The 25,837-nt window shown below is 42.4% G+C and overlaps 1 protein-coding gene across 2 annotated transcripts in view; it reads right to left on the minus strand.

Annotated features, from left to right (window-relative positions):
- Positions 1–782: 782 nt before the first annotated feature.
- The window catches only part of frmd5a (FERM domain containing 5a), a 62,203-nt gene continuing 37,148 nt past the window's right edge, over positions 783–25,837 (minus strand). The window contains exons 2-14 of one of the 2 annotated variants that reach the window (XM_073472456.1): positions 17,691–17,795; positions 15,535–15,577; positions 14,803–14,881; positions 11,984–12,081; positions 11,109–11,232; positions 10,134–10,221; positions 9,911–9,999; positions 9,185–9,248; positions 8,992–9,083; positions 7,985–8,059; positions 6,516–6,584; positions 6,208–6,314; positions 783–1,463 (exon numbers count right to left, since the gene is read on the minus strand). In XM_073472456.1, the coding sequence (XP_073328557.1) occupies positions 877–1,463; positions 6,208–6,314; positions 6,516–6,584; positions 7,985–8,059; positions 8,992–9,083; positions 9,185–9,248; positions 9,911–9,999; positions 10,134–10,221; positions 11,109–11,232; positions 11,984–12,081; positions 14,803–14,881; positions 15,535–15,577; positions 17,691–17,795 (1,620 nt within the window). In that variant the 3' untranslated portion in view covers positions 783–876. The remainder of the gene's footprint in view (positions 1,464–6,207; positions 6,315–6,515; positions 6,585–7,984; positions 8,060–8,991; positions 9,084–9,184; positions 9,249–9,910; positions 10,000–10,133; positions 10,222–11,108; positions 11,233–11,983; positions 12,082–14,802; positions 14,882–15,534; positions 15,578–17,690; positions 17,796–25,837) is intronic. The other variant, XM_073472457.1, reaches the window with a different exon arrangement.

The following is a 25,837-nucleotide window of genomic DNA, read 5'->3' on the forward strand; positions in this document are numbered from 1 at the left end:
CACCTGCTTACTTTGTACACAGTTGTATACTAAAGTGTAATTGTGTCTTAAAACAATCCACAAAATTCAAACCTGCCGACAGTCATGGACATCTTCTCAAAAAAAAAAAAAAAAAGGCATTTGGTAATCACCCTGTCTGTTCTCTGTTTCATGAACCTTCACTGTTATTCCCTTCAGATTTTGTTTTCCTGATGAGGTGACTCTGCTGTTTGTCTAGTTGACGTCTGACGGGGCTGAATTCATATCAGAAGATATTACACTACTTCGCCTCACTTCGCAGCAGCAGGCCTACCGACTCTAACATTCACTTCCATCTTCATTTTTAATAGCAAATCAACTTCCTCGATTACCGTTTCCGTCCTCTCCTCTCCTTTTCTTATGCAAACACATGTTTAAAAGCAATAAATAATAATGAATGAAGGCAACGCTCATCCGTTGCAACAAAATCTTCCGTTCCTGTAAAAGGAACTGTTTAAAATTCTTCAGTTCTTTGATTTCAGTTTTAATTTTTTTCCTTTGTGTTATTTGAAAAAATAAAATACCTGACATGACGTGAAATAAAAAAAGAGGAAAAATGCAAAAAAAAAAAAAATGTCTTCTGGTTTTGTAGAAAAAAAGAAGAAGAAGAAAATAAGCGAAACGAGGAGGTGGTTTGGGTGGGGTGGTTGGGTGAGGGGGGTTAACTCAAAGTGAAGGAGTGAGGGGGGAGAGAGATCCTGGCCCGGTGTTACCAGGAGTGGTCCAAGCTGTATGTCTGCAGGAGGATGATGAGAGAAGCAGGGTTCATGGTTGGGACGAGGATTCCCTCCATCGCTCCGGAGTCCTAACCGTCTTCCCAGACCCCCGAACGGGTTTACGAACTCTACGACCTCACTCTCACTTGTTAATGAGCAACCCGCCCACCCAGCGGAGCTTGCAGGCAAACCACCGCCTGAGGGGACAAAAGTATTCGTAATGGAACTGCTCAAATTCGGGGGTCTGGCGGATATCACGTAAAAATGCAATGTCAAGGTCTGACTCGGTGAGGATGATGAGGAGGAGGAGCAAGACAAAGAGGAGTCCAATGGTCACAAGGAGCAAACGGAGGACACTTAAGACAAATTTATTCACCTGTTCCACCTCGCTGAGGGCCGAGTCCCCCCCAGCACCCTCCTGTGCAGATCTACCGTCCGCACCAAAATCACCCCTTTCCCCTTGCATAGGGGTGCCCGCCTCAGACTCCTTCTCCTCCTCTATGCTGCAGGGCGCCCCGTTGATCTGGCGCGAGGCTGCCAGCTCCATGCTGTGCTCGGCCACCGGGGTGGGCAGGACGCTGTCGGAGGGGCTGTAGGCCTCGTCCGAGATCACCGCAGTCCTCTCGCTGTGGTCTGTGGCCTGGCTCCGGGAGCGTGGCATGAAGGATTCCCCGTGGGACACTGAACGCACCGGTGTAGAGTGGGCACTGTCACGCAACGACTCCAGACCTTGTGGAAGGGGGGTTCAGGGGGGAAGAGGAGGGACACAGACAGGAAGAAAGGAACATCACACATATTTCACAGCATGACAATAGATTTCTGACACAACATGATGTGGCTATTCATACTCTACAGTAGAGTGGCGTTCACGGACACAATATACTGTAGTTCTGGCTCTAAAGGCTGAGAAGTCTCTTTGCAGTTTGTACAGCAGAAATCAAGTCGAGCAGACAAGCAGGGATTAATGTCATTGTACAGAATGCTCATCAGCTGATGTGATGCCTGGTCATCGACTCTAATCATCATGTTCGACTTACACCAAAAGTGTAAAACTCATTCATCATCCACAGATTGTACAAAACTATTAAGATAAAGTCTGCTTTAGAGACAACAAAACAAACCAAGCCTGCTTCCTCATAACATACTCTCTTTTTATCTACTGACACTTTCTGAGCGTGAATCTCTAAATACGATAGCCTCCGAGCTACCAGAGGTTACATCACTGATCCCACTTTAGATGTTATATTTCTCTATATGTATCGGTTATTTTAGAAGCTTATACAGAGATGCTTAAACAACGTACAAGGAACTTTTAATTGGTTATGAAACCGTTTTGATTTAATACTGATGTCGGTACATGATCTATCCATCCATCCATTGTCTACCGCTTATCCGGGGCCGGGTCGCGGGGGCAGCTGCCTGAGCAGGGATACCCAGACTTCCCTCTCCCCGGACACTTCCTCCAGCTCCTCCGGGAGGATCCCAAGGCGTTCCCAGGTCAGCCGGGTGACATAGTCACTCCAGCGTGTCCTGGGTCTTCCTCGGGGTCTCTTCCTCCCGGTGGGGCATGCCTGGAACACCTCCCGAGGGAGGCGTCCAGGGGGCATCCGATACAGATGCCCTCGGTACATGATCTACGAAAGCAAATCACACATATATAGTTGTTCTTAATGACTGACACCAGGTCAGATTTGGAAATTTGAACTATTTTTGACTGCGGACTGTTGAGTATGAATTCAGCCTGAGGAAAGAAGCCGATCTGTAGTCTGGTGGTATGGAAGCAGATACTTGTTACGGAGCCATATCATGCTGTAGGCTTATTATTACGACAACATAACTTTTCTCGGGAAAGTTGATGACTTTAGCTTTAGCTCGACAAGATTACTGTTACCGAGCAACCGGATCTGTTAGCTGCAGACTTGTACGTACATGTAACCTGTTTATGAATGGTGGTATTAATAAATCAACTTTTAGCATCATTTTACAGTTCTTAATCTTACATAGCCACAAATAGATACATTCCCTCATATGCATCCTGCACGTAGAAGATTTTAAGAAGAAAAATGCGTGTTTACCAGATTACGATCTTTACGACAGGAGGCGATGGAAACACTAACGGCTTTGTTCACAAAAACTAACAAAACATCCAACTTCCTTGAAGCGGCTTTAATATTTGTTTATTTTCAAAGATAATTTTTTTGAGCTATTAGCCCTTATTAACCCTTAAGAACAGTTTAGAGAGGTGACAGGAAATGGGAGAGAGTGAGGGGATGACATGCAGCAAAAGTCCAAGGGTTGGAACCAAACTTCTATACACGGGACACACGCTCTACCAGGTGAACTACCAGGGCTCCCTGGCTGCTGTAATAGTTCTGACATAGCCTCCTTGCCTCAAACACAAACACAAACCACAAGGTTTACATTGAAACATAGCTCACATGCCCTGTGCATACTGGCGAAAAATAAATCTGAGTTAGTTTGAGGCATCCAGTCTTAGTTAGAAAAGCCAAGGGGGTATTTTCTAAAGTTGCAGCCTTTTTAGTGCAAATTTCACTCTTTGTGGTATCCCTCCACCCCAGGAGCAATAACAGCAACTGCAAATTGTTTCAATGTACATGTGGGTGTTGTTTAAGATGGACAATTTTAACCTTTCCTTTAATGCCTGTAGAAAACTTGTGCTCACCCTGATTGCATCAGCACAAACTAGTCAAAAGACTAATTAAATCAAACCAAACTGAAAAGCACACCAAAATATTTTTAACTTACAACTAGGAGTGAGCTATCTGGATAAAACCTTCTCCTACAGTACATGTAATCTGATATTGTAATCACACAGAAATCCAGTATAGCCACACGGCAGTAACTGCTCATTGACTCACAACATTGCCCAAAATAGTCTTATGCAACTGTAGGTATTAAAGCAAGTACAGTACAGTACAGTAGCTACCTTGGTAGATAGATATTCATACCTACCTAAAACTATTCAACATTAGCTTCAGGACATGGCAAGTTTACTTTACTGCTACTGTACGACTGTACTGTTACAGTACAGAATGTGAGAGGCTCACTACTTGGTACATGTCACTGAAGATGAGCTGTGGTTGAGCCCTGTGCTGACGATATCACATTCTCCAGATTGTCACAGCAGCAGCAGCATTACACTTTCACTATAAAGAGAAGGGATTAAAATCCTGCTTTTGATGAGGAAGCAAATCGTTAAAAGGACGTTTTAAATAAAACCGCAGGAAAAGTGGGGCAGATTATGTCCAGCGTCTAAGCCTCTGCTGACACGAAACTCCTGTCAAGTCAAAAAGAAGGAGGCATAATGTCTGGATGAATGTCAGCGGCCATCTTTACTGAGTGTTGATCTGCCTCAGCTTATCCTATATTATGCTTACAACAGCGAGGTAGCGAAGAGAACTGTTTTAATTGTATTTGTGTAATGTTTTGAGCTTTTAATTTGAAACACTTTAACACCAAAACACGCCCCTTTAAATACTGAAATACTGGTTGGAACCAAATATAGCTGCTCTATAAACAGTCCTCCAATTTAAATCCACAGAAAGCACTCAGCAAAAGCACAGAGAATAAAAATACAAAACTCCCGTCCAATTACTGAGACATCCAAGAGACACAGACAACCACAGGAATGGTGTCTCTCCCTCCCTGCCAACATTGATGTAGCACAGACTGATTTGCCATTGGCACCTCCATGTAAAGCACAACACTGGCTGGCTCTGTGGTGAGTTTACCTGGAGGGGTGCTGGGCTGAACGCAGGGCAGCGGAGTGCCAGAAAGAGGGGTGGGGCTGGCAGACTCCGGCTGCCCCGTCAGGGCAGGGTAGAGGGGCAGGACGCCTAGGGCCTTGCCCAGCATACGAGGCCCCAGGCTCAGCACGCGAACCTTCACATCCCGGTAGCAGTGGTTGATCATACGCAGGTGGACGTTCACCCGGGTGGTGATACGAATCAGACACTTCACCATGGCTGCAGCATGCACGTGTTTATCCCGCCCTGATGGTCCCTATCCCGGAGTCCAGGCCACAGTCTTGCTTCGCTGTGTGTTGTTGTAGGCCGAACGGTTCTGCCTTAGTTGCAGTTTCAGAGAGGAGTGTGTGAGGAAAAAACGGTGTGTTTCTGCAGCAGTGCTACAGTCGCCAGCATTGGCCTGGCCTGGTTTGGCCCCACCCAGGACAGTGACATACATGGAGTAGAAGACCCAGGCTATTTTCAGCTGGGGTATTAATACCTCTGTAAGACACCCAGTCAGCACACACTGGGAGCTCTTATGGCTCTCTTGAGCCCACAGAAAAGGACCCTCAATATACACAGTCCACCTGCTTTTGACATCTATTTATCTCAGTGTACAAAGAGTTACAGTGTGGACTTAGAAAAGAGGGCCAAAGGGTCTCACTGCTGGTTTTACCCAGAGCCAGGCAGGACAATACGCCTGCTGCGTCCATGTCAGAAACAGAAGTGAGGCCACCTGTTCCGGGCCAGGAGCCTGCAGGTGGGCTGAAGGAGTGACTTTAGCTGCCACTGTGTTGGCACAACAAGAACTTAAATCCACACTCTGTAAGTCTGCATTGAAGTGGAGCAGGCTGACTGACGCACACACCTGCAGCATGCCCCAGCAGCTCTGTAAGCATGAACCGGGCCAAATGGCTCTAGTTACAGAGTGTGTGTGCACGCGCATGAGAGAGTGTGCACAAGTGTGTTTTCTCAAGAAGGGGAGGAGTTCTCACAGAGAGGACTAATGAGTCCCGGATCTATATGAAAATTAGCATTATCCATGTGCTTCCATGACAAATGAGGTGTTTCAAGGATGAGAATGACGTGAATAAATACTACTCTCACTGTGCGGCTTCTGACACAGCAAACCGATATCAAAGGAGAAGTGGAGATGAAGGCTGACATTTGCGTCACCTCACGTCACCTGTGTCTCGCACAAAAAGCTGCACTTGAACACACCACAAAGACTACAGCTGATGATCAACTCACTCCTACGTTCTGCATCTGTGTGAAATAACACTCCGGACTACCATTTAGCGGTCGTCTGTAATCATAATTAAAAAAGGGAAACCAGAAAACTCATACAAATTGTTGTTATGATAAAGCAGCCTTTTTTTGACACCACTCTCACGAATAATATCCACATGAAATAAAGAATATGTCTGATAAACAGTTGCAAATGACAAAAAACAAACAAAAAACGCTTAGCTGAACAGCCAATCAGAGGGATTTCTCTCACCGGTGACTCTACGTGCTCAATCAGTCAAAAAGGGGGGGCCGACTTGTGCTAATATTGTGGGACACACCACCACAACTAGGCCCACAGCTCTCGCCGATGGCTCCGACATTGGCGTGTCAGGCCCATAAAGAACACATAATTTTTTGTGAAACACACACTTGCCCTTCAGCACTTCCATGACTGATGGAGGATTTGTTGCTTGGTGTTGAAGCTCAAGTCTTACCCTCCATGATGGATATGTGCACAGCTCTCCTGCGCGTGCGCGGTACACTGCTGAGGCGAGGCCCGTGGGTGATGGATGGGCAGCTTCTGCTGGGCACGAGTCCAGCCCTGCAGAGACAAACACAGACACAGATACACAACCATCACTGCACAGAGAGACACGACGAGAGGAGGTAACTCATACTGTAGCCAGTAGGTGCTGCTGATATAATGACATCTACAGTAGCTTGGTGCCTAAGAAAAATGGAGGAAAATGAAAGAAAGATGTGATTGAGAACATTCTGACCTCTCCTGAGTTTACAACTCTACCTGTGTATTTCTGGAGGTTCGCGTTTGATTTTGGCACTCTGCTCCATCACCTCTTTTGCCACTCGTCCACTGTTATAAAGCACAGAGACGATGCTCAGGATGAGTTTTACATACACACACGCACACACACATAACCAGGCACTCTAGTGTCACCCAATGCCATGAAAGCCATCAGTGCAGTGGATGAGTACAGTTCATGAGCATCATGATTGAATTAACTCGGTGAATTCAGCTTTGTGTAACTGAATTACCACCAGTCAGACAAATGCACACACAGACTTGCAGGCAAAAATATCAAAACAATGATCATGGTTTGCCCTTCAACAGTAAACTCAATGTTTAACTAAGTGGGCTTGGGATTTCAGTTCAAGTACAGTCTCCTTAAATTACAATTTGTAATGCAAATTGCTTTCCATCCCTTTCATCTTGACCTTTTAATATTTAATATTTTCTTCTGAAAGAGCCAGATCATCCAAAATTAAAAGCTATGCCGATAGTTTTGGTTTTAAATGCACAGAATGTAATTTCTGCCACTAGGGGTCGCTAAATCCAATGAAACAAAAGACGCAGTTTGACTGCCTAGCGTGGGATCATGGGAGTTGTTGTCTAGACTGTTGAACAGCCACCACCGCAGATGAAAACTGATTTAAAGTGACGCAGGGAGAAATCATGTTAGCAGACAAGTTGATGGTTTAAAGTTTGACATTATGTTTAGTCATGTTCACCAATGTCCTTCCTCACTCTCACTCTCAACCAAATTACAGATTTTTCTGGGTTTGAATTTTGTCAAAACAATTAGGATAATGTAAGTACACAACTCATCAAAATATTTAACAAATGTCTTGTCGTTTTAATGCAGAAATGTTACATGTCTTAAACTGCGGAGGTTTTGAGATATTGATGTTCTTCCAAAGTCCCAGTAAGGGGTGTTTATTTATTATAAAGTAGTTCCAATGGATTTGATTCACATCAAGGTTTATGAATTGTCTAAAGATACCAGCACATTGTTTCTGAAAACCCCTGTCATCGTTAAAAATTGTAAATGTCGAGCACCACAACTAAATTTCATTCACCTCAACAGGTAAATCATTTCTAAATCTGTGCAAATAAAACAAAAGCTATCCATATGCTTGATACCACAAAAGTAAAGTGAGTGCATATTTTTATATAATTTGTGTGAACTGATACTTTAATAAAGGACAATATCTTGTCCATACTAAAGGTTTACAGCTCATACAAGGTGATAATGCCTCATGTGATCAAGTCCCCTTCATTTTCCCCTCTGTGTCCTCTATCTTGTGAGGTGTCAGTACTATCCTCCGGGCAACAGCAGGCTGATGTTACAGCACAGAAGGCCAGGAGGCCACGTCTCCTGGGAACACGTCTCTCCCCTTCCAGCTGTTATTTTTTCATTATTTTTATTTCTCCCCTCCCTGTCATCAGTCATAGTGTCCTGTCGTGTACTCTACCTGTAACGGAAACGGCTGCCCTTGAAGAACAGGTTGCTGCTGGACACCGTGCGAACCTGACTTGACTTCTCAAGCCTGATGGAACAAGAAAAAAACGAGAGACAAATGAAGCTGCACCTAAAGGAAGGAAAAGCAGTAGTATGAACTTAAAAACACTAACAGTTCCTAGTCTTTCTTGCAAGAATATGCTCCTGATATGATCACGCAGTTGAAGCGTGAAGATATGTAATATTTGCTCTCTGAGTCCTAGAACAAAGCAGAACGAGGATTAAACACCCTGCTATTAAATTATGCATGTCCTCTCCATGCACTATAGGCACGGCTCCATACAGTATTCAATATGTTTATATTGTCATCTTAAGTGAGACATTAATGTTTCATGTTTCATTTCGCTTTCAAGGGATACGCGTGCTCCTCTGACAGATTATCACATGTCACCTCGCCTTTTAGCGCTCCACACTCACTTATTACAGTGAGATCTTAATAAGTGTTAAGCTGATAAAACATTATCTGCCACTTCAGAGAGTCATCAAAAGGTCACATCATGTTAACTCCATCAGCGCTCTGCCCTTCCTGTGCCCCCTCTCTCTCTCTCTTTCCATCTGCCGACCCCCCACACCCGCCCTTCGTCATTACACCCCTCCACCTCTGAGCGCACACTGTTTTTTTTATTTTTATTAATCACCTTTTGTGAGCAGGAGAGAGCAGAGGGGACCTGCACTGTTATTCATAGCTTGGACAGGGGAGCCATATCTCAAAAAGGGAGCGCTGGAGTGCTCGCAGTCTCGTGCCAGCGCACACTCATCTACCAAAGGTAAGAAGCAACTCACACCTCATTTTCCCGCTGACAAACAACCCGGAGGAAAAGGGCTTTTAAGGACACCAAGGTACCGTGACGGTAACCAGCCCCACAGTGCTCAAGGATGCACAGCAGGTAGCTAAATCATGACAGTGTGCTTCAGGGAGAATGAGAAAAACACTGAGATGGAAGCAATTCGTGGACTCACTTGTAGAAAGCCTGGTTCTCCACTCCGCACTTCCAAAGGTGCTTGCATGCCTCCGGCGTGGGCGCAAAGTATGTCAGGATGATCTTTTCATCCTGCACGTTGAAAATAAGAGAACGTGCAGGAAAATATAACAAACCGAGACAGATAAAAACACCCTCACACTAAATTCATTTCCAACAATTCATACTCTCACCTCCCTCTGGTTTGCATATACGTGGAACGTCTTGCCCTCGAACTTCAGCTTGGTCACCTCGTTCCTGTCCGGGAGAGAGAGCGCAGCAACAGTTATACATCGAGCGAGCGGGAACAGAAAGCCACAGCTTCTTTAAATATTCATGAGAAAACACTTTGAGATCACATAAACAGTCACAGAGCTCTATGTTTGCCTGACAAAACAAATAAGGGATAATATTCCCTGCAGACAGGGAATGGAGAGTGGGGAGAAACCTGAGCACTGCTGAGCGCAAACAAACAAACAATGCCAGAATAAATACTGCAAACATTAGAAGTCTGTTGTCATTATTGTGACAGTAAAAAAGAAACAAAACAAATGTTACATAAAAATGCACTATGTTGTATACATTTTCAATTCATCAGTGAAGCGTCTTGCTGAATTCATATCAGTAGGAATCTACCACAAGCAGAGTCTACTGGTACCGAGCTATTGTACTGGTCTAGCTGGTGTAATTAGCCATCTGTGCACACGCCAGCCGCCGGCTCTGATCACAGGTAGAGGCAGATGGATGAGCTTTGTTGACTGTGACTGTACAGCCAGCTGTAGTGCACACGCTGTTTCATGAAGAACACTCTGCACATAGAGCACGTTTGTCAAATCAGGAGAAATAAAGGCCTGCAGTAAAGTACTCGAGGCGTGCGCCGTCTTTGGCTCACATAGGAGAATGTTCCACATTTGGCTCACCATTTGAGAAAATGAACTCTCTTGTTTCCCTGAAGCACCACAAAACCAAACGGTGTGAAGGCGAGGAAGGCTGGGTTCCCAGACACATCCTGAAAGGCAATTTGAAAAAAAAAAGAGCACATTTGAACACAAATATAACATAAATCAAACATGTTTTGTTGCATGTAATAACACCTTTTTTTTGCTATCTAGAAATAGTGCAGCAGTGCTTAAAAAAAACAACCTTGCACGGATGTGGATCAACACCATATGTCTCCAGCATCTGGGCTTTCTGCAGGAAATTTCGCTCTGATGTTTCAGGTGTCTGTCCACTGGGGGGGAGAGCAACAACACACCGAACATCTGTGTCAGTCCACCGTGCACATAAAACATGCAACACAAAAAGGCCAAACACTTCTGAGAGAGGCGCCAAACAAATTATTTTCAGTTATTGTGATATATTAAGATCAAGCTGAGGCAAAGAAAAAAAACCACTTTTTCTTTATCACATCTTCAACATTCAGGCTGTCAAATCACTGTAAATATGTTTACTCGGTGGTGAAGAAAGAATGAACCACTAGTGGGCAGCAGAGTCTCATGCTGTTTGTCGCTCTGCTCCGACAGCATCAAATCTGGACTTCATCACTGCCATTCTTCCTCTATTGTGTCTCACTGTTCATCATTAAACAGACATCTTTTTTTGTTTTTTCTTGATGACCTTTATTTGTTCCATTTGTGCTTAACGAATGCAAGACAACACAGTGGCTCATTCACAGCAGAAATGATAAAACACTTTGGGGGACTGTGAATGAAACACTTTATCAGCTCACCTGCTGTGAGTGAGAGTGATGTGTTCCTCTGTGTGTGCATGGACCTGCTCTGTCTGATCACTTTCACGACTGCGCTGCTCTTTTAATTGAAGCTGGGACACATCAACAATGACTACAATAAAGTGCAGGTTATGAGCTCAAGACAATCTGACCTGGGTTATTTGAGTGGATAGTTGGGGAGAGAGTGCTTTTCTCTGCTATCTGCTCAAACAAGCGACGATAATCTGTCTGGCCGACCCACACAGGACCAACAGCGCCTCATTACCGCAGTCAATTACATAAATGTCAGCTGTTTGTTCAGCCTGAGTGAGTGCAGGTATGTGAAAACAACAGAGAGGCTGATCGTTGAGTGGTCGTTTGTTTTTCGTTTTAGTTTTTTTAGCTCTTACATCAGCTCTGTCTTGTGTATGTCTGCAATCCGGCGCTCCAGCTTCTCCGAATGTTTCGGGAAAAACTGGAATTTGGAGCTGTAACCTTCAGGATGCTTCCCGGGGTCGTAGTCACCGATCTCAGCTGGAGGAAGGGCCAGAAAAAAGAAAAGAAAAAAATGTAAATGTTAAACATATTCACAAACATTTCAGAGCAAATAAAAGTTTAAAAAAAAGGATGTCTTTGCAGTTCGGCACAGCGGTGCTTTTGCTGGCCTGAACATGCCCAGGATTATTTGTGTTCCTTCATGCCACGCTGCACTCCCTCGGATGACCCTGATGCTGAATTCTCTCTGCAAGGAGGAGCTGACCAGGCAGCCCATCTTTAATTCATCAGCCCCTCCTCTTGAGGACAAGCCTCTCCTCAAACACGGTGCTCTATCTGATGTTAGCTGTGCCACTATACCTCATGTGTGTTGTGTTTGTTTATGTTTGTGTGTATGTGATGGTAAGATGCCAGATAACCACTTCAAAGACTTTTGAGATGAGCGTGAATTCTTGCTGGGAATCACTGAACTAATCATCATACAAAGAACAGAATAACCTTTCACTTTGTGGGAGCTTTGGAGTCGATATTGGTACGGAAAATCACATCAACATCAGCGTGAAATGCTTATTACACAGACAATCTAATGTGTGAATAAAATAACACTGCGGGCCTAATCTTATACAGTGCATCCTCCCCGTGATTCAGCTTCTTTCCACATAAAAATCTATTTGCTCGGCTGGCAGTATTCATCAGACTGGTGAATACAGGGCACGGTAAAACAGAGGTCATGAACACAGTGCGAAGCAGAGAGTGGTGTAAGTCATTTCCATCTGTCACCTTCCATTACCTTGAAGGATGTGGGCAGCCAGCATGGCCGCATCCGAGGTTTTACACAGGAGCCGCCCGTGGTAGAGGTCTCTCTTAATTTGCAGGAAGACAAGATATCTACAAAAGAAAGGACAAAACCCACGTCAGGCTGTCTGACAGGCCTGCTTGTAAGAATGCTGATGATATTCATAAATACCCCGAGCCGCTCGTTCAGCTACATTTCTCAGTGAAAACACAGAAGGATTAAAAACAATAAGAAAAGGCAGAGCAGGAGCGGCAAAACAACAAACCTGATAAACCTCAAATGCTGGTGAGTTCACGTTCCCTATGGGTGTTTTGAATATTTCTTTTTGATTTAGCTGAAATGAGGGTTTTGTTTTTGGGGGAAAGGAGGATAGGAAGGCCCTGAGGGAGAAGCTGCTACTGATACTGTGCTTCTCTTAAAGCCTCCAGCCTACTTTCAGACTCACCCAACCAATCAGCTCCTCAAGCATCAAATTTACTCTTAGACCTGAAGCAAACATCATGCTGATGACTATTATCATTATCATTATTATTATTGTTGTTAGAGGCAAGAACAACACATTCAGTCGGATAATTACAATTATTCTTTTGCGAACCTTGAACATTTATCTCATTTTTCACAATCAGCCAGGCGGACCTGCTTCCCTCAATCTAGGCCATTTCCACACAGGCTAATAATGTTTCCTGTGCTTCCAGAGGCGCATTAAGAAGCCGCTTTCATTTCACATGTTCAGCAGCTTCAACAGACCCTCCTGAAGGTGTGACGAGTACAATAAACGGGTAATAATTCAACATTCATTTTAATGCCAATGGCTGTTGATGTTTCGCATGTATTACATCCGTACAATGCAAACATGAGCTCACAGACATATCACTCTGCGAAGTAATTTCACCCTTTACAGGTGAAATTACACCTATAAAGAGGGGAGATTAGCTCTTGAGCTAACCCTGGCACATTTACATTGATGTTTTTAAAATGCCAGTGTTGATTTATGTGCATTTCCCCTGTAAATTAACAGAAAAATGTCTCCATTCCAATTATTTATGTTTATTTTTCTGTCATGTGGACCTTCTCATATGTGTACAAGTGTAATTTATTTCTTGTGGTTTGCATACATGCTGTATTACAAGCTCTGAAGAGGGCTTAAAGCTGAAACAGATCAGCAGTTTTGTCAGCCTATTACTTGACTAGACATGAGCTGATTCTTTTGCTTTATTTACCACTAGTGTGGTAGTTATTCCTAAATTTGTCTTGGAAAAACCCAGCTGGAAAGCATGTTAGCAACACTGAATGGTCTTACTTCACAGAGGGCATTCTGGCCCTGTTTACACCTGCCATTAACATGCATCTCGGGGGATCCACTCGTAAGCGGCTGTTCACACCCGAATGCGTCTCCACATGTCTCGTGTGAGCACTTGTGATTGCATCTCGCTTATAAACAAATACATCATACCAGTTTCCAAGGACCAAGAACGTTTTTGTTTATAAGTGGTAGCCCAACAGTAGTAGCCAACACGCTGAAACAAAGGGACACATTGAACTGATGTGTGACAGTTGCCAAATTTACATGAAGCCCCAAATAATTCAGAATTTTTCATAAATAGTGTTTCACAAACTTCATAAAGTTTCTCCTAACTCAACAACTCACAAAATTGCGTGATTTCCTAAGGGAGTCTGGGGACTTTCTCTAAGGGTGACAAAGAAATAGCATACATTGGTTACTGTATACTGTATTGACATGTCAATAAAATGAATGATGGATTAACTCCATTTGGCTGCTTCAGTTTCAGCATCCTGATATTATAGAACTGAGCCATTGCGTCTGCTTTTCCTACCACGTCCAGTCAAATGTCTGCTGTGAAGAAGACCTACATTAAGAAAGTATATTTTAATGAAAGCTGCCTGTTTGTTATTTGTTATCTACAGAATTGTAGTGGCATTAATGTGCTTTCCAAAAAATCCCTGCACAATATGTCGAGAGGGGACCCACTGAATGAGGCTTGCGTGTGATTGATTATTTACCCTCTCCCTCCCTCTGTGGTCTGCCCTCTCCACTCTCATCATCATGTATCACTCCTCACCCCCACACCCCAGCCTTTCATTCTCCCTCCTTTTCCTTCCCACTCTCAATCAGCACCCTTTGGCCCCCATCTCCTTTATCCACCCTGTTCATAATGTACACTCTACATGTGGTGCGCATTTCATCTCATTACACCTCGGAGAAGCTTTCTCTCCCTCTTGTCAGTGATGAATATATCGGTAAACTGTGCATGCACACATATACCGGCTGGCCAGGCAGTGTCAGCTCTTTCTGCAAATTAATTTGAGAAAAACATTATGACAGGACTGCATTTAGGAGGTGTAACTATGGAAAAACGTGTGCTTTTTACACACAAAAATCTGGCATGATGTTAATTAATTCTCTACCTATTATCTTTCGGAGATGAAGTACTAATGAAGGCTTTTAAATACCTCTCTGCCTACCAACTCCACTTGCAAACTGTGTTCTGTGTAATATTTATCATAATGTTTCAGACAGTAAAGTACTCAGCCATTTTAATTATGAAGTCCCATAAATAATGCTTTAGAAAGAGACATGTTTGCTCTATTTAAAAATTTCACAGCACAATCTCTCCGACGGGGAAATCAGGGTCAAAAAACAAGGAGGAATCACGGCTGCTTTTTTAAAGGTGTCTCAAATGTTTAAAAAATGTGCCCCGCTACCCCGCTGTTTAACTGACACAAAGGGGAAGCTGTAACTGAGGTGTCCTTATCAACTCATCTGAAGTGATAGCGACAACAGGAAGTCATACCGAGTGATTTCCTCCTTGAGAGCAGCGGGCTCAGGAGGGTAGAACTTGACTCTCAGACACATGGTGAACGGAGGCTGAGCTGGAGGAAACAAACACAAAACATTTAAGAAATGGACAGGAATCATTTTATTATAAGAGATCAAACAATCAACAAGACGGCAACAGGACATTAGGGCAGCAACTAGTCCTCTGCTATTCCTTCCCTTACATGTTTTTGTTGAATTCTTACAAATTGATTATGGATTATAACTAAATATCATGTGTTATACTGTGGTATTATTGGTGGATGTTCACTGCACTGTTTTGTGCATACGTACTTCTCTGTATATATAGGCAATTTTTAAGATATATTGTTTTATCTTATTTTTTGGGTGCCTTTTAAACATATTGCAAATAATTGCATGTTCAAGTTATAATAATAGTGATTTTTCAATAAAGAGTCAAGATTCAATAGTCAAAGTAGCATAAAATGGAACTTCAGCAAAGCAAAGTTGATACTTAGCAAATTAGTTAAATTCCACCATTTGAGAAGCTGTAACCAGCAAATGTTTGGTGTTTTCATTGGTTAAATGACTTAAATGATTAATCAATTATCAGTGTTTAATGTTCCATCATATATATTTAATATACATTAAGTCATTCAGCGACTGCACCGCAGCCCAGGGCCTCGTGTTGAGGGTGAAGGATTTAATCCAGTTTAAAAGATTACAAACATGGATTCAAAGTACTTACCTTTCATTTGCTTTCCAATTGATTTTGTGAACTCCAACCAGTGCTGCGTTAGAAAGACAAACAGACAAACGCAAAAAGATTAAATGTCACAAAAAAAAAAAAATCCACACATTGAATCATTCTGCTGACACTTTCAATATCAGTTGCCGTGATGCTCAGCTGTTACTACTGACAGTTTTCTGGGAAAACGTGTTCGTGCCACGTATGGTGTTACGACAGCGCGGTCGGAGCAATATGGCAAAGCTGCATCTAATTTAAAGAGGTTTTTCTTTTGAAAATATGTCAGCAGAGGTCTCTTGTTAGAGCAAGAAGGCTGATTAGACAACTGACTTTGACTTTACACTGAGCTCCTGCTGGTTGTGACAGTCATATGGTGTGTCTAAACCCAGATTCAGATTCCTCATTCTCTCTGGGAGCATATTCTCTCTCCATCTTTCTCCCACGTTGACTCCTCACCGACCCCACCCACCCACAGCAACAACCACCAAAATAGTCCTGAGTGACAGCATAGGAAATGCAGCATCAGCAGGACTCGGCTCTTGTCTGCAGGACTACAACATGATCTGTGAACATGTGAATACTTCATGAATCAAGCAGTGCTCGCTACATGCCCCGCAGTAGAAGAGCCTGATGGAACAACCGTCAGTCTGAGAGGCGCCGTGAATAAGAGAAACTGAAGAACACAACTTTTCACTCTGGACCAAAGTCTCGCTCTCATTCTTCCATCTAGATCAAATCCAATCCATTTTTTAAATTATAGCCACACATGTGGTTTATATATGGAGCAACGCAGTCCTGTGTGTGTGTGTGTGTGTGTGTGTGTGAAGTCACATTAAACCACTTCTACTTGTAAAACATCTCATGCAGTGCATATAAGAAGAGATACTTCAAACAAGCCTGTATCAACAAGGCTCTATTTTTGGAGCTGGGAAATACTTTTGTCACTCTTTTTTTGCAGAGAGTTACATGAGCAAGTCTGAGCCAAGTGTATGCCTACTTTGACTCCACTCAATGGTTTGAAGAGTAAGGTTTTAGAGCCTTGACTTTGGTTTTACAGACATCGCCATCTTGTTTTTTTTGTCAGAAGTGATCAAGTGAGAGGTAGGATGATTTTCTCATAGACTTCTCTTAAACAGGACTTCCCAGCTGGATATACTCTTTTGACTCGGAAGCTCCATCAATATTTAATATAGTCAAAGGTCTGTGCGTTAAAGGTACAGTGTCTAGGATTTAAGGGGCATCTAACAATGAGATTGCAGCTTGCAACAAAGCAAATACCCCTCACCTCACCCTCCCACGGTGGCAGCTAAAAACATAGAGCCCTGTTTAGAGCCAGTGTCAACATAGCAGACTGCGTGGAAGAGGACCCACTCCCTCTGTAGATATAAGAGGCCTAATCTACGTTAACGAAAACACAATTCGTAGTTTCAGGTGATCATAAACCGAATACACACTTGAAAACAATTATGTTTCAATTCTCATTCATAATTATGAATATTACATTCAAGTTCTGCTGATAGATCTGTCTAGATCTTGCACACTGGACCTTTAAATACGAGGCTGGAGTAAGGAAGCCTTTAGCTTCGCTTAGCCTAAAGACTTCAGCTTCAGACTGGTGTTGATGTTTTAATCTAACTTTCCTAAAGGAAGCAGATAAATGGTATTCCCCAAAATGTCCAAATATTCTTTTAAACCAGCAGCAATGGTAGCAAATCCACAGACATGTCAGCTTAAAAAACAAACTTGAGCACTATACCATGCTATGTGTCATATAATAGACCCTTTTCACAGCAGACATTATGACTTATCACAGCACAGAAAAGCACAGGTGGAATTGATAACGCTACTGGTGGCCACATACCATTTAGGTGAGCTAGTTCCAGAGCTCAGGTATTATGCGCGCTTACTCACTGACAGGGCTTAGGTTGACACTTAATGGAAAGGAGCCATTGTTGAAGTTATTATATACGCCCGTGGTTTTCCTGCTTTGACAAGTCAAAATGTCTGCCGGTAAAAGGGTCTCTTGACATTAACTGCAACATACTTTAAATGATGTTTTCCCCACCTGAAGGATTTTAAAGCAATGGTATCTCAGTTTGCATGCATACAAAGAACACCTAAAACAGTCACACACACAAACACACACGCACACTTACCCGCTGCTTGTCTGGATCCACATATCTGATGCCAAAATAGTCTTTCTCCAGCAGGTTGAGGTGGTGGCAGATGAGGTCAAACAGATACTGTCCCTTTGCATCCCGCTGTAATAGAAGAGAAGAAAAACAAAAATTCAGCAAGCATGACCACGACAACAAAAAATCACAAACATATTTGAACATCCAACATCCATCCACGAATAGATTCAACAAAGAAAGGCCACTGTCCTGAGTTCAAACATGAGGAATAATTCGTGCTAGGAGAATGTGCTTCAGATTTTTATAAACCCTGCCAGAGATATCGGAGATTCATCCAATATTAATACACAGCCGCAGCCATCTGAAGTGTCTGGAATAAACCCCCGTCCATATCTAAAAGAGGAGCTCAGAGAGGATGGATTAAATATGCTGAGATCTCACTGGGGTTTTGCTAATACTCATATGCATTCTGAACCTCATGAAGAGAGACATGCGTGCATCCAGCAACACAGAGAGAAGCCTGTGCATCCTCCATCCACTGTGTCCAATATCTGATACCCTCCTCCCGATTCACAACAATGTATCTGCATAACGCCGCTGAACATCCTGGCTCAAACCAGAAAATTGGGATCAGACTGGAACAGATTTTCTTGTAGAGATCCAACAGTAGCACATAATACTGTTTGAAACGCTCCATAGCATTTAGAAACTCGAATGGCAGGACAGAAACAAATTAAGTGCTGCTCTTCAACATTATTTGTTACTTTCCCTGAGGCCAATGTTATACACCTGTGAGGGAGGCATATATATTTTGCATAAGGACATGACGAGTGATGATTACAACTAGACACGGCGCTGCAGAGTCAGGTAGAGCAGTTGCTGACAGTTCCTCGACTGATCAAACACTGAAGAGGTGCCACGACACTGCAAATCAGTGTCAGTCACTATGAAGAGCTGGAATCAACTCTGAGTTGTGAAAACTCTCAAAAAACTCAGTAAGAACACCTAAAATTCAAAAGACAACATGTCTTTTGGGAGGTCACATACCTCACATTTGTTTAATTAGATGGGTAAAACTCTGTTGTCTGTGACATTTCAGCATCTTGACGCATATATCTTGTACATGTATTGAGTTAGAAGGTGGGTGTGGTTATCCAGTATCAGGACGACAGCAAACATTAAACCTAGAGCCACTTCAGAGCTCGTACTGTTCCCCGTCTCCTTCTGTGCCAGGGAGACGTCAGGACCACATGCCACATCACAGACTCTCAATGGGGGATTTTTTTGGAGGCCGGCTTTATTGGGTCAGTTTGCCAGTACACAAACACCTATGAGGAGTCACGCTGTTCATTGGCATCAAGCGGAAACTCTATTTGCATCTTTGTTCAAGCTAAATATAGTAAGTGTATGTCCATGCGTCTGTTAAAGCGGCACTAATCCAGACTTTCATGAGAACAATCGGCCAAATGACTGCGTATTGTGAAAGGGTGTCGCTCGTAACTATGATCCCAGCCATTGTTTCAGTTTTCCAGCCCACAGGTTTACAGTTTTTCCACTCACACTGCACTCATCAACCTTGCATTCATCCGTGTCTACCAACCTGAACAGCAAAAAGACAAAGTTAGTGACTAGCTGGTGAACATAGTTGAGCATTTAGCAGCTAAACAGTCAGATATTTCCTTCAGGAGTTGGTGGAGACAAAAATGGAGCTATTAAGAGGGTAAATATTAGATGACTGCAAATTAATGCTATTGTTGCTCTGTGGATGTTTAAATAGACACAGTTTGCTCCCCAGTTGGTCCCCAGTGCAGTTTTATCATTAGGCTTTTTGGGTGTGGATTATTATCTCTAGCTTTTCCAACTTTTTGTACACAGGTATGGTAATAATAATGGTCTAAATGATGTAAAATATATATATATTTTTAACTGATAAACATAATATGTTTGAATATGTGCACCTTAGCCTATTACAAGTTTAGGGAAAACACTGGACGTGTGATTCAACTTCAGAAGTTGATGTCAATGTTGTGTTTACAGCTTGTTGCCTTAAAGGGGCACTATGTAGTTTTGGAGAAGAAATTCAAACTCATTCAAATATTTGAAATATATAGGATATTTATGATGAATCATAAGCTGTTCTCAAAGGAAAATAAGGTCCCCAGAACACTGTTTGAAGGTAGAAACGTGACAGGGTCCGCCAAATATACACATTATGAAATTGTGTTGTCCTTTAAGGTCAGTTTGTTTAATCAATTAATCAAATCAGTCCATGAAGATCTTTCTCTTCTGATTAAAATGTCTTCCCCAAAACTACATAGTGCACTTTTAACCTAAAATGACCTAAAATGCATTTGCCAAATTTGTCACATCAAGGATTAACAAGCTCATCAGTAGGTATCTGCAACGTATGCCTGATCAGATTATTAGTCTTGTTTAGCAATTCTTTGATTTTCTGACCCAATTAATAAAAACTTTGCTGATTAAAACTATATTAGAGCTTTCATACAGCTGTTCGTCCAAGATATCGATGGTAACAGTTTGGCAGAAAAACATGTTTATAGAGATTAAAATCTAAAAATGATACCAAGCCCTATTCATGTCCATGTTTAAATCACGTCAGCTGCAGTCTAATGGCCAAGTCTCAACCCTCATAATGACTCATGAGGAGGTCAGCTAAGGTCAAGGTTGTACAGTCACAGTCGACCGTCTCACTCCTCCGTCCTCTTTCTCTCTCGCTCTCTGGTCGTTTACCCTCTGATGGCAAGTGGAAGTGTCACTGGCAGCACTCTCCTCCATGTCATTACTCAGGCTGCAGATAAAAGGCACTTCATTAGCACAAAGGCCTGTCGATGCCGGGCTCGTCCTTTAACCGCTGTGACTTTCTGTGACCAAATGCCGATAGCAGCTCCGCTACTTGAGGTAACTGACCTTTCTTTAGCGAGACTGAGGAGCTTCATGGGTGCTCGCCACTGTCACTCTGAGATTATTCCCTCGCTGTAACATTAGTAACCGATCTGACGTGCCTGCTAACTCACAGGGCCTTTTTACGAAAATTATCTTTGTGATGTGCTCTTAGACATAAGAACATGTTGTGGTTTAAAAACAAAAAGGAGACGAGAAAAGATAAAAAATATATGCATCTTTTCAAAGTGTAACACATTCTTCCTCCTGTGGGTTTATCATCGGGCTGCGAAGGAGACACAGCGAGTGACAAAGCCAACCACAAATTAAAACACGGTTCTGTGTGGAGAGGACACACTGAGTCACAAAAGACATCTGCTCTTTTGTTGCACGGAAAGAGCAAGTTTGTTAGTATTCAACAGCCCTCCCGCAAACCACCCTCCCCTTCACCCCCTTCTTGCTCCCCGGTGCCCCCTTCCCCAGACTCTGCCCCGCACCAAGCACAGCTGCATTATTCCCCCGCTGGTCTCTCTAATTACAAGACTGAGGGAGGAAGGAAGTCCAGAAATTTCTAATTAGCACTAATCAACCTTTTCCTCGCCTACATTGGCATCTCTATACAGCCCTACGGGAGCCTCAACAGATCTGCAAAAGGTTTTATTAGCTTGAAAAAGTTTAAAAACAACCAGGTGACCAAGCGTCACCCTATCCTGTCACACCCAGTCCTGCAGTGTTGTAGCTGTTGTATAGAGTAAATTGTGAGAATGAAAATGTAACACCCGTGGCCAGATGTGCTTCTTACACAGAAAACACTGAAAGGATAAATCTCAAGCAGCATCACTGAAGAGGTGTTGCCTTATGTTGAGGTAACAAGAGCTCTTAGTATATCAATAGATCTTTGATTCAACAAAAAAGCGAGAGCTCATTCTTGTTCTGAAAATCCAGAATTTATCAAGAATGCAGTTAAGAAAGAGCTGCTCCCTCCTAGCTAATGCTCCATTAGTCTTTATGTCTTTGTCAGGAAAGAAATGTTCATGCATTTGTCTATAAGAAGTATTTAAGTAAGATGTTGATGACTCTTCTTGTGCCGCCTTTTGGGAGTCTGATCTCGAGGTTGGGAACCACTTCCTTGATCTGGTGAAACACTCACCATGTTCAATATTGAATAATTAGGACATAATCAAACAAATAGAAGATAGAACGACAGATAGAAAAGGAAAATGAACTGGCAATTACTTATTTCGATAAAAGATTAATCATTTTCAGTCGTCTATCAAGAAAAAAGCTTCCCCAATGCAGGGATTAGCTGTTTTTTTCTGTATGATGGTACTGTAAACTGAGTATCTCCAAAAATCTATCAAAACAAGTCATTTGGAGACATCACCTTGGACTCTGGGAAACCGTGAAGGACATTTTTCTTTGTTTTACAACAATTAACCTATTAATTAAGAAGATAATTAACAGATTAATCAGTAATGAAAATAATAATGAGCTGCAGCCCTTAAGTAATGATATAAATACATACAGACAACATAATATAGTCCAGGATTGTGAAGTAATACACCCTGCCCCTTTTACTCAAAGGTTTTTTAAACAGCGATGACATGATTATTCATCTCATATTGTTTTATTTAACGAACGTTGAACACTTTGGGCCTCCCTATAACGATGTAACAGAAGTGAAGGACTTTGTGCATAACTGGGTTTTGATAAAACATTTGTATCTATTAATTATTTGGTAGTTTTATGTATGCTTGAAATAGATCGCGACCAATGAAGTCTATACACTGTGATAAATGTTTGACTAGCTCCACCGATGAATGAATTCACTCACACGCTGTAGTTCATGGTATATTGCCGACAAACAAACATGACTGCATCTCTCACAGAGGAATTAAAAAAAGACGTTTCTGATGTTTCTCTGACTGAAAACAACAGTGGCTCGCTTACTTCCTGAAGAGCCCCCAGTGTACAATGGACACTTTCCTTTCAGATTAATCATTAAAATGGTCTCTATGTCAACGCAGGAGCAGAGACCATTAATAAAAGATTGTATCACTTTATAGTGGGAGGAGTGGGAACACGATGCCATTGACTGTGAGGGACTGTGTGTGTGTGTGTGTGTGTGTGTGTGTGTGTGTGTGTGTGTGTGTGTGTGTGTGTGAGCAGTGTAAAGCTAAAGGCACCGAGAACCCTGAGGTGATTTCTTTGGTTTCATAAGCAGATTACTTTCTTTTGTCCCAGGAGGCCGAGCGATAGCGCTGGTTAATGTGTCAGAGCGATTCAGGCTCCTGACCGAGCTGCGCCGAGTTCAAGTCATGACCCTGCCACTTCAGCCGGGACTGGGAGCACACAGAGGCCAACCCACAGCCACTTAGAGTTAATATGACGCTTTCATTACATACAGTACGCTGTAAATTCAAGTCTTAAACCTAAATGCTTACCACCTGGTTCAAGTTAATTAATCACACAGCATTATAATTAAATGAAGTGTGTTGTTATGCTTTCAGCAAGTACATTAGCAGTTAGTCACCATGAAAGAGGCCTGTTCACGGCCTGTGCCTTTATTCTCCCTCGTCGTTCTGCATAAAAGGCATGATGACAGACTGATGGGGTCATTTTTGTTTCGCTAGTACTTCAGCGGAAGTAGTAACAGAGCTGAACTGATGCCTGTGTGAAAAGAGTGGGACGGGACAGCGATGTGATGTGATGTTTTGAGGACTTGTAATGTTGGTAACCCACAAGCAAGAGATTTAAAAAGTTAGCTAGCAAGAGTTTGCAGCTAATAAAATAAATAAATAAAATGCCGTTGCTGTTGTGTAACCCGTCACGCCTCCTTTTCTTGTGAAACGCTGTCATGCTATCTAAAATCCCACACTGAGGCGGCATTATGCCATTGTTGTTTTGTTCAGAAGGGTCTTCGTTCCAGGGACACTTTCACACAGAAGACTGTGAAACCAATTGTCAACATTGTTTGCTGTAAGGGAAGTAGTTGTTTTAACTCAAACCATGATCTTTTCCTAAACCTTACCAAGTAGTTTTGGTGCTTAAAGCTATCCAAACTGTGACCTTCACCTGAAATGTTTCTCAGCCAGCTTTATTTTGAAAGTCTTACAGACCGTTGGCATATTTATTATTGCTAACACGTTTTGCCATGCCTTGGCATGACAAGTACACGGTGGACTGGCATGTGTATTACATACTTTGGTGTGTACAGGGTTGAATTATCACTACACTAGGTATTTTGGTCATTATTATGTCATTTTAAACCAACAGATTAACACAGGCTGTTGCGGTATTTGAGCACTGATTTCAAACATGTTCTAGGAATCCATTCTCTGAAATGAAAATAAGTGATACCACTTCATAGCATTAGTTTGAAGCTGGTAAATCTACTGCATGAGTTCTGCTGTTTGTTGGATGTCACAGTAACGACACACATAGCAGGTGCTCCTGATGCACAAGTAGGCTTCTGTTCAAGAGAAAGGGAATCGATTACCCACTGAAATTCATGGCACACTGCTTTGTTAAAGTACCAGACATTGTTGTGGCTGAATGATGAAAAACAAGAGCAGCGCATATTGACACACACCAGTTGAGTTTTTTCAGCAGTTTATTGAAAAATCAATGCCAAGAAATCTGTGTTTTCAAATACTGCTCGAAAATCAGACAGCTGTAAAGAAACGGCTGCTATCAGCTGCATTTATGGTGTAAATTCTCAAACAGTCGACACATTACTGCAAATACACTTCTCAAGACAACTCCAGCGGCTAATGGGGTGAAAACGAGAAAGGCTTCACTTAGAAATAAATTGAAAGTGTCTTTAGTATAAAACTTCCTCTCCCACTGAGCCACAGCCAGACTGAAATTATCACACTCATTAGCTGAGGAGGATAATATATGAGATCTGAGAGGAAATAACTTTATCAAAGACACCATCCTTGCAGGGATTCACCGCTCAGTAGGAGAGAAAGAGAATAAAAGCTTATACTGATGTCACATGATACTATTTATGGCGCCCAGATGCATATCTAAAAGAAATGCTGCGGCCAAACCCTCCATGAAACGAAAATGGCTCATCTCCCAAAGGTGTGGAACCAATTGATCAGCAATGGTCCAACGTTTGCCGTCTTTCTAGTAGCACAACGGAAGCTCTAAAATATGGTTATTAAGTTATATGCAACCCCGGGCGATTAAAGGAGACACATAACATGTAATAGATCGTGACAGAATATCTCATGAGTGATTAAAATGCCTCACTCGGACCATTCGAAATCATCAGTCATTAAATAAAGATGCTAAAGGGACACGACAACGTCGACATCAAGATGTCAGAGTGACGCCTCGAGGAGCCACTCAACATAAAGAGCAAAGGCATATTTTCAGATTTGACAAACACTGACCCTAAAAGCCACAAGCAAGTGCACACAGAATACACACAGATTTCTTTGACTGGTTTAACGTCATGCAGTTGTAATCAGTGTACAAGAGGATGCTGAGAAACACAGAAACAGTTAGCGGTACAATCTCACGAGGCGAAAAGTGGGCCATCAAAACACGATAGAAATGTGAGGAAGGATTTGCCCCAGAAATGTAAGGAATCGAGAGAATACGTGTAACAAAAAGAGGGCTGTGGATAAAGCGATATGGATAATTGCCTTTAAAGCTTCTCAACAGTAGAAAGTTTGAATGGGTGAAATGTGAGTTTTAATTAATGATTAAAAGTGGAATTCATGTGAGAGGAATGTTCTATTCAGCTAAATGCCAAAGGGGTCTCTTCACAACCGCGTAAAATATGATTCATAATTGATACGTTTAGCTGTAACCCGGCTTGACACTGTTGGGAGGGCATTCAAAAACCTCCACAGCATTATGACCGACGTTATTGTACTCTGACACAGATAACAGCAGAGAAGAATCAATTCAGACATCTGCAAAATGAGGCCAAGTGTGATCTTATTGGCATCTCATGTGAGTTTAGTGGTTGCCCTTGTCCGCTAATGCTTTTGGATATAAGGCTGTTGAGTAATTATAAGGGAAAAAGAGAAAGTAGTTTAATTAAAAGTGATAATTAACTGTGTTGACTGAATATAAATAGAGCAAAACACAAAGCAACAGTATGTCTCTTAGTTGCCTTTAATGCATATTGGCAAGCAGCCCTAACAGCTTAGATCAATACTATTGCTCTAGGTATACTGTAACATATACCCTGTTCACATTGGACAAAAAGTCCAGTGATTGGTGTTGATTGGCTCCATCTCCGATCG

Source organism: Pagrus major, chromosome 8 (assembly GCF_040436345.1).
Source record: "Pagrus major chromosome 8, Pma_NU_1.0".
Classification (NCBI taxonomy): domain Eukaryota; kingdom Metazoa; phylum Chordata; class Actinopteri; order Spariformes; family Sparidae; genus Pagrus; species Pagrus major.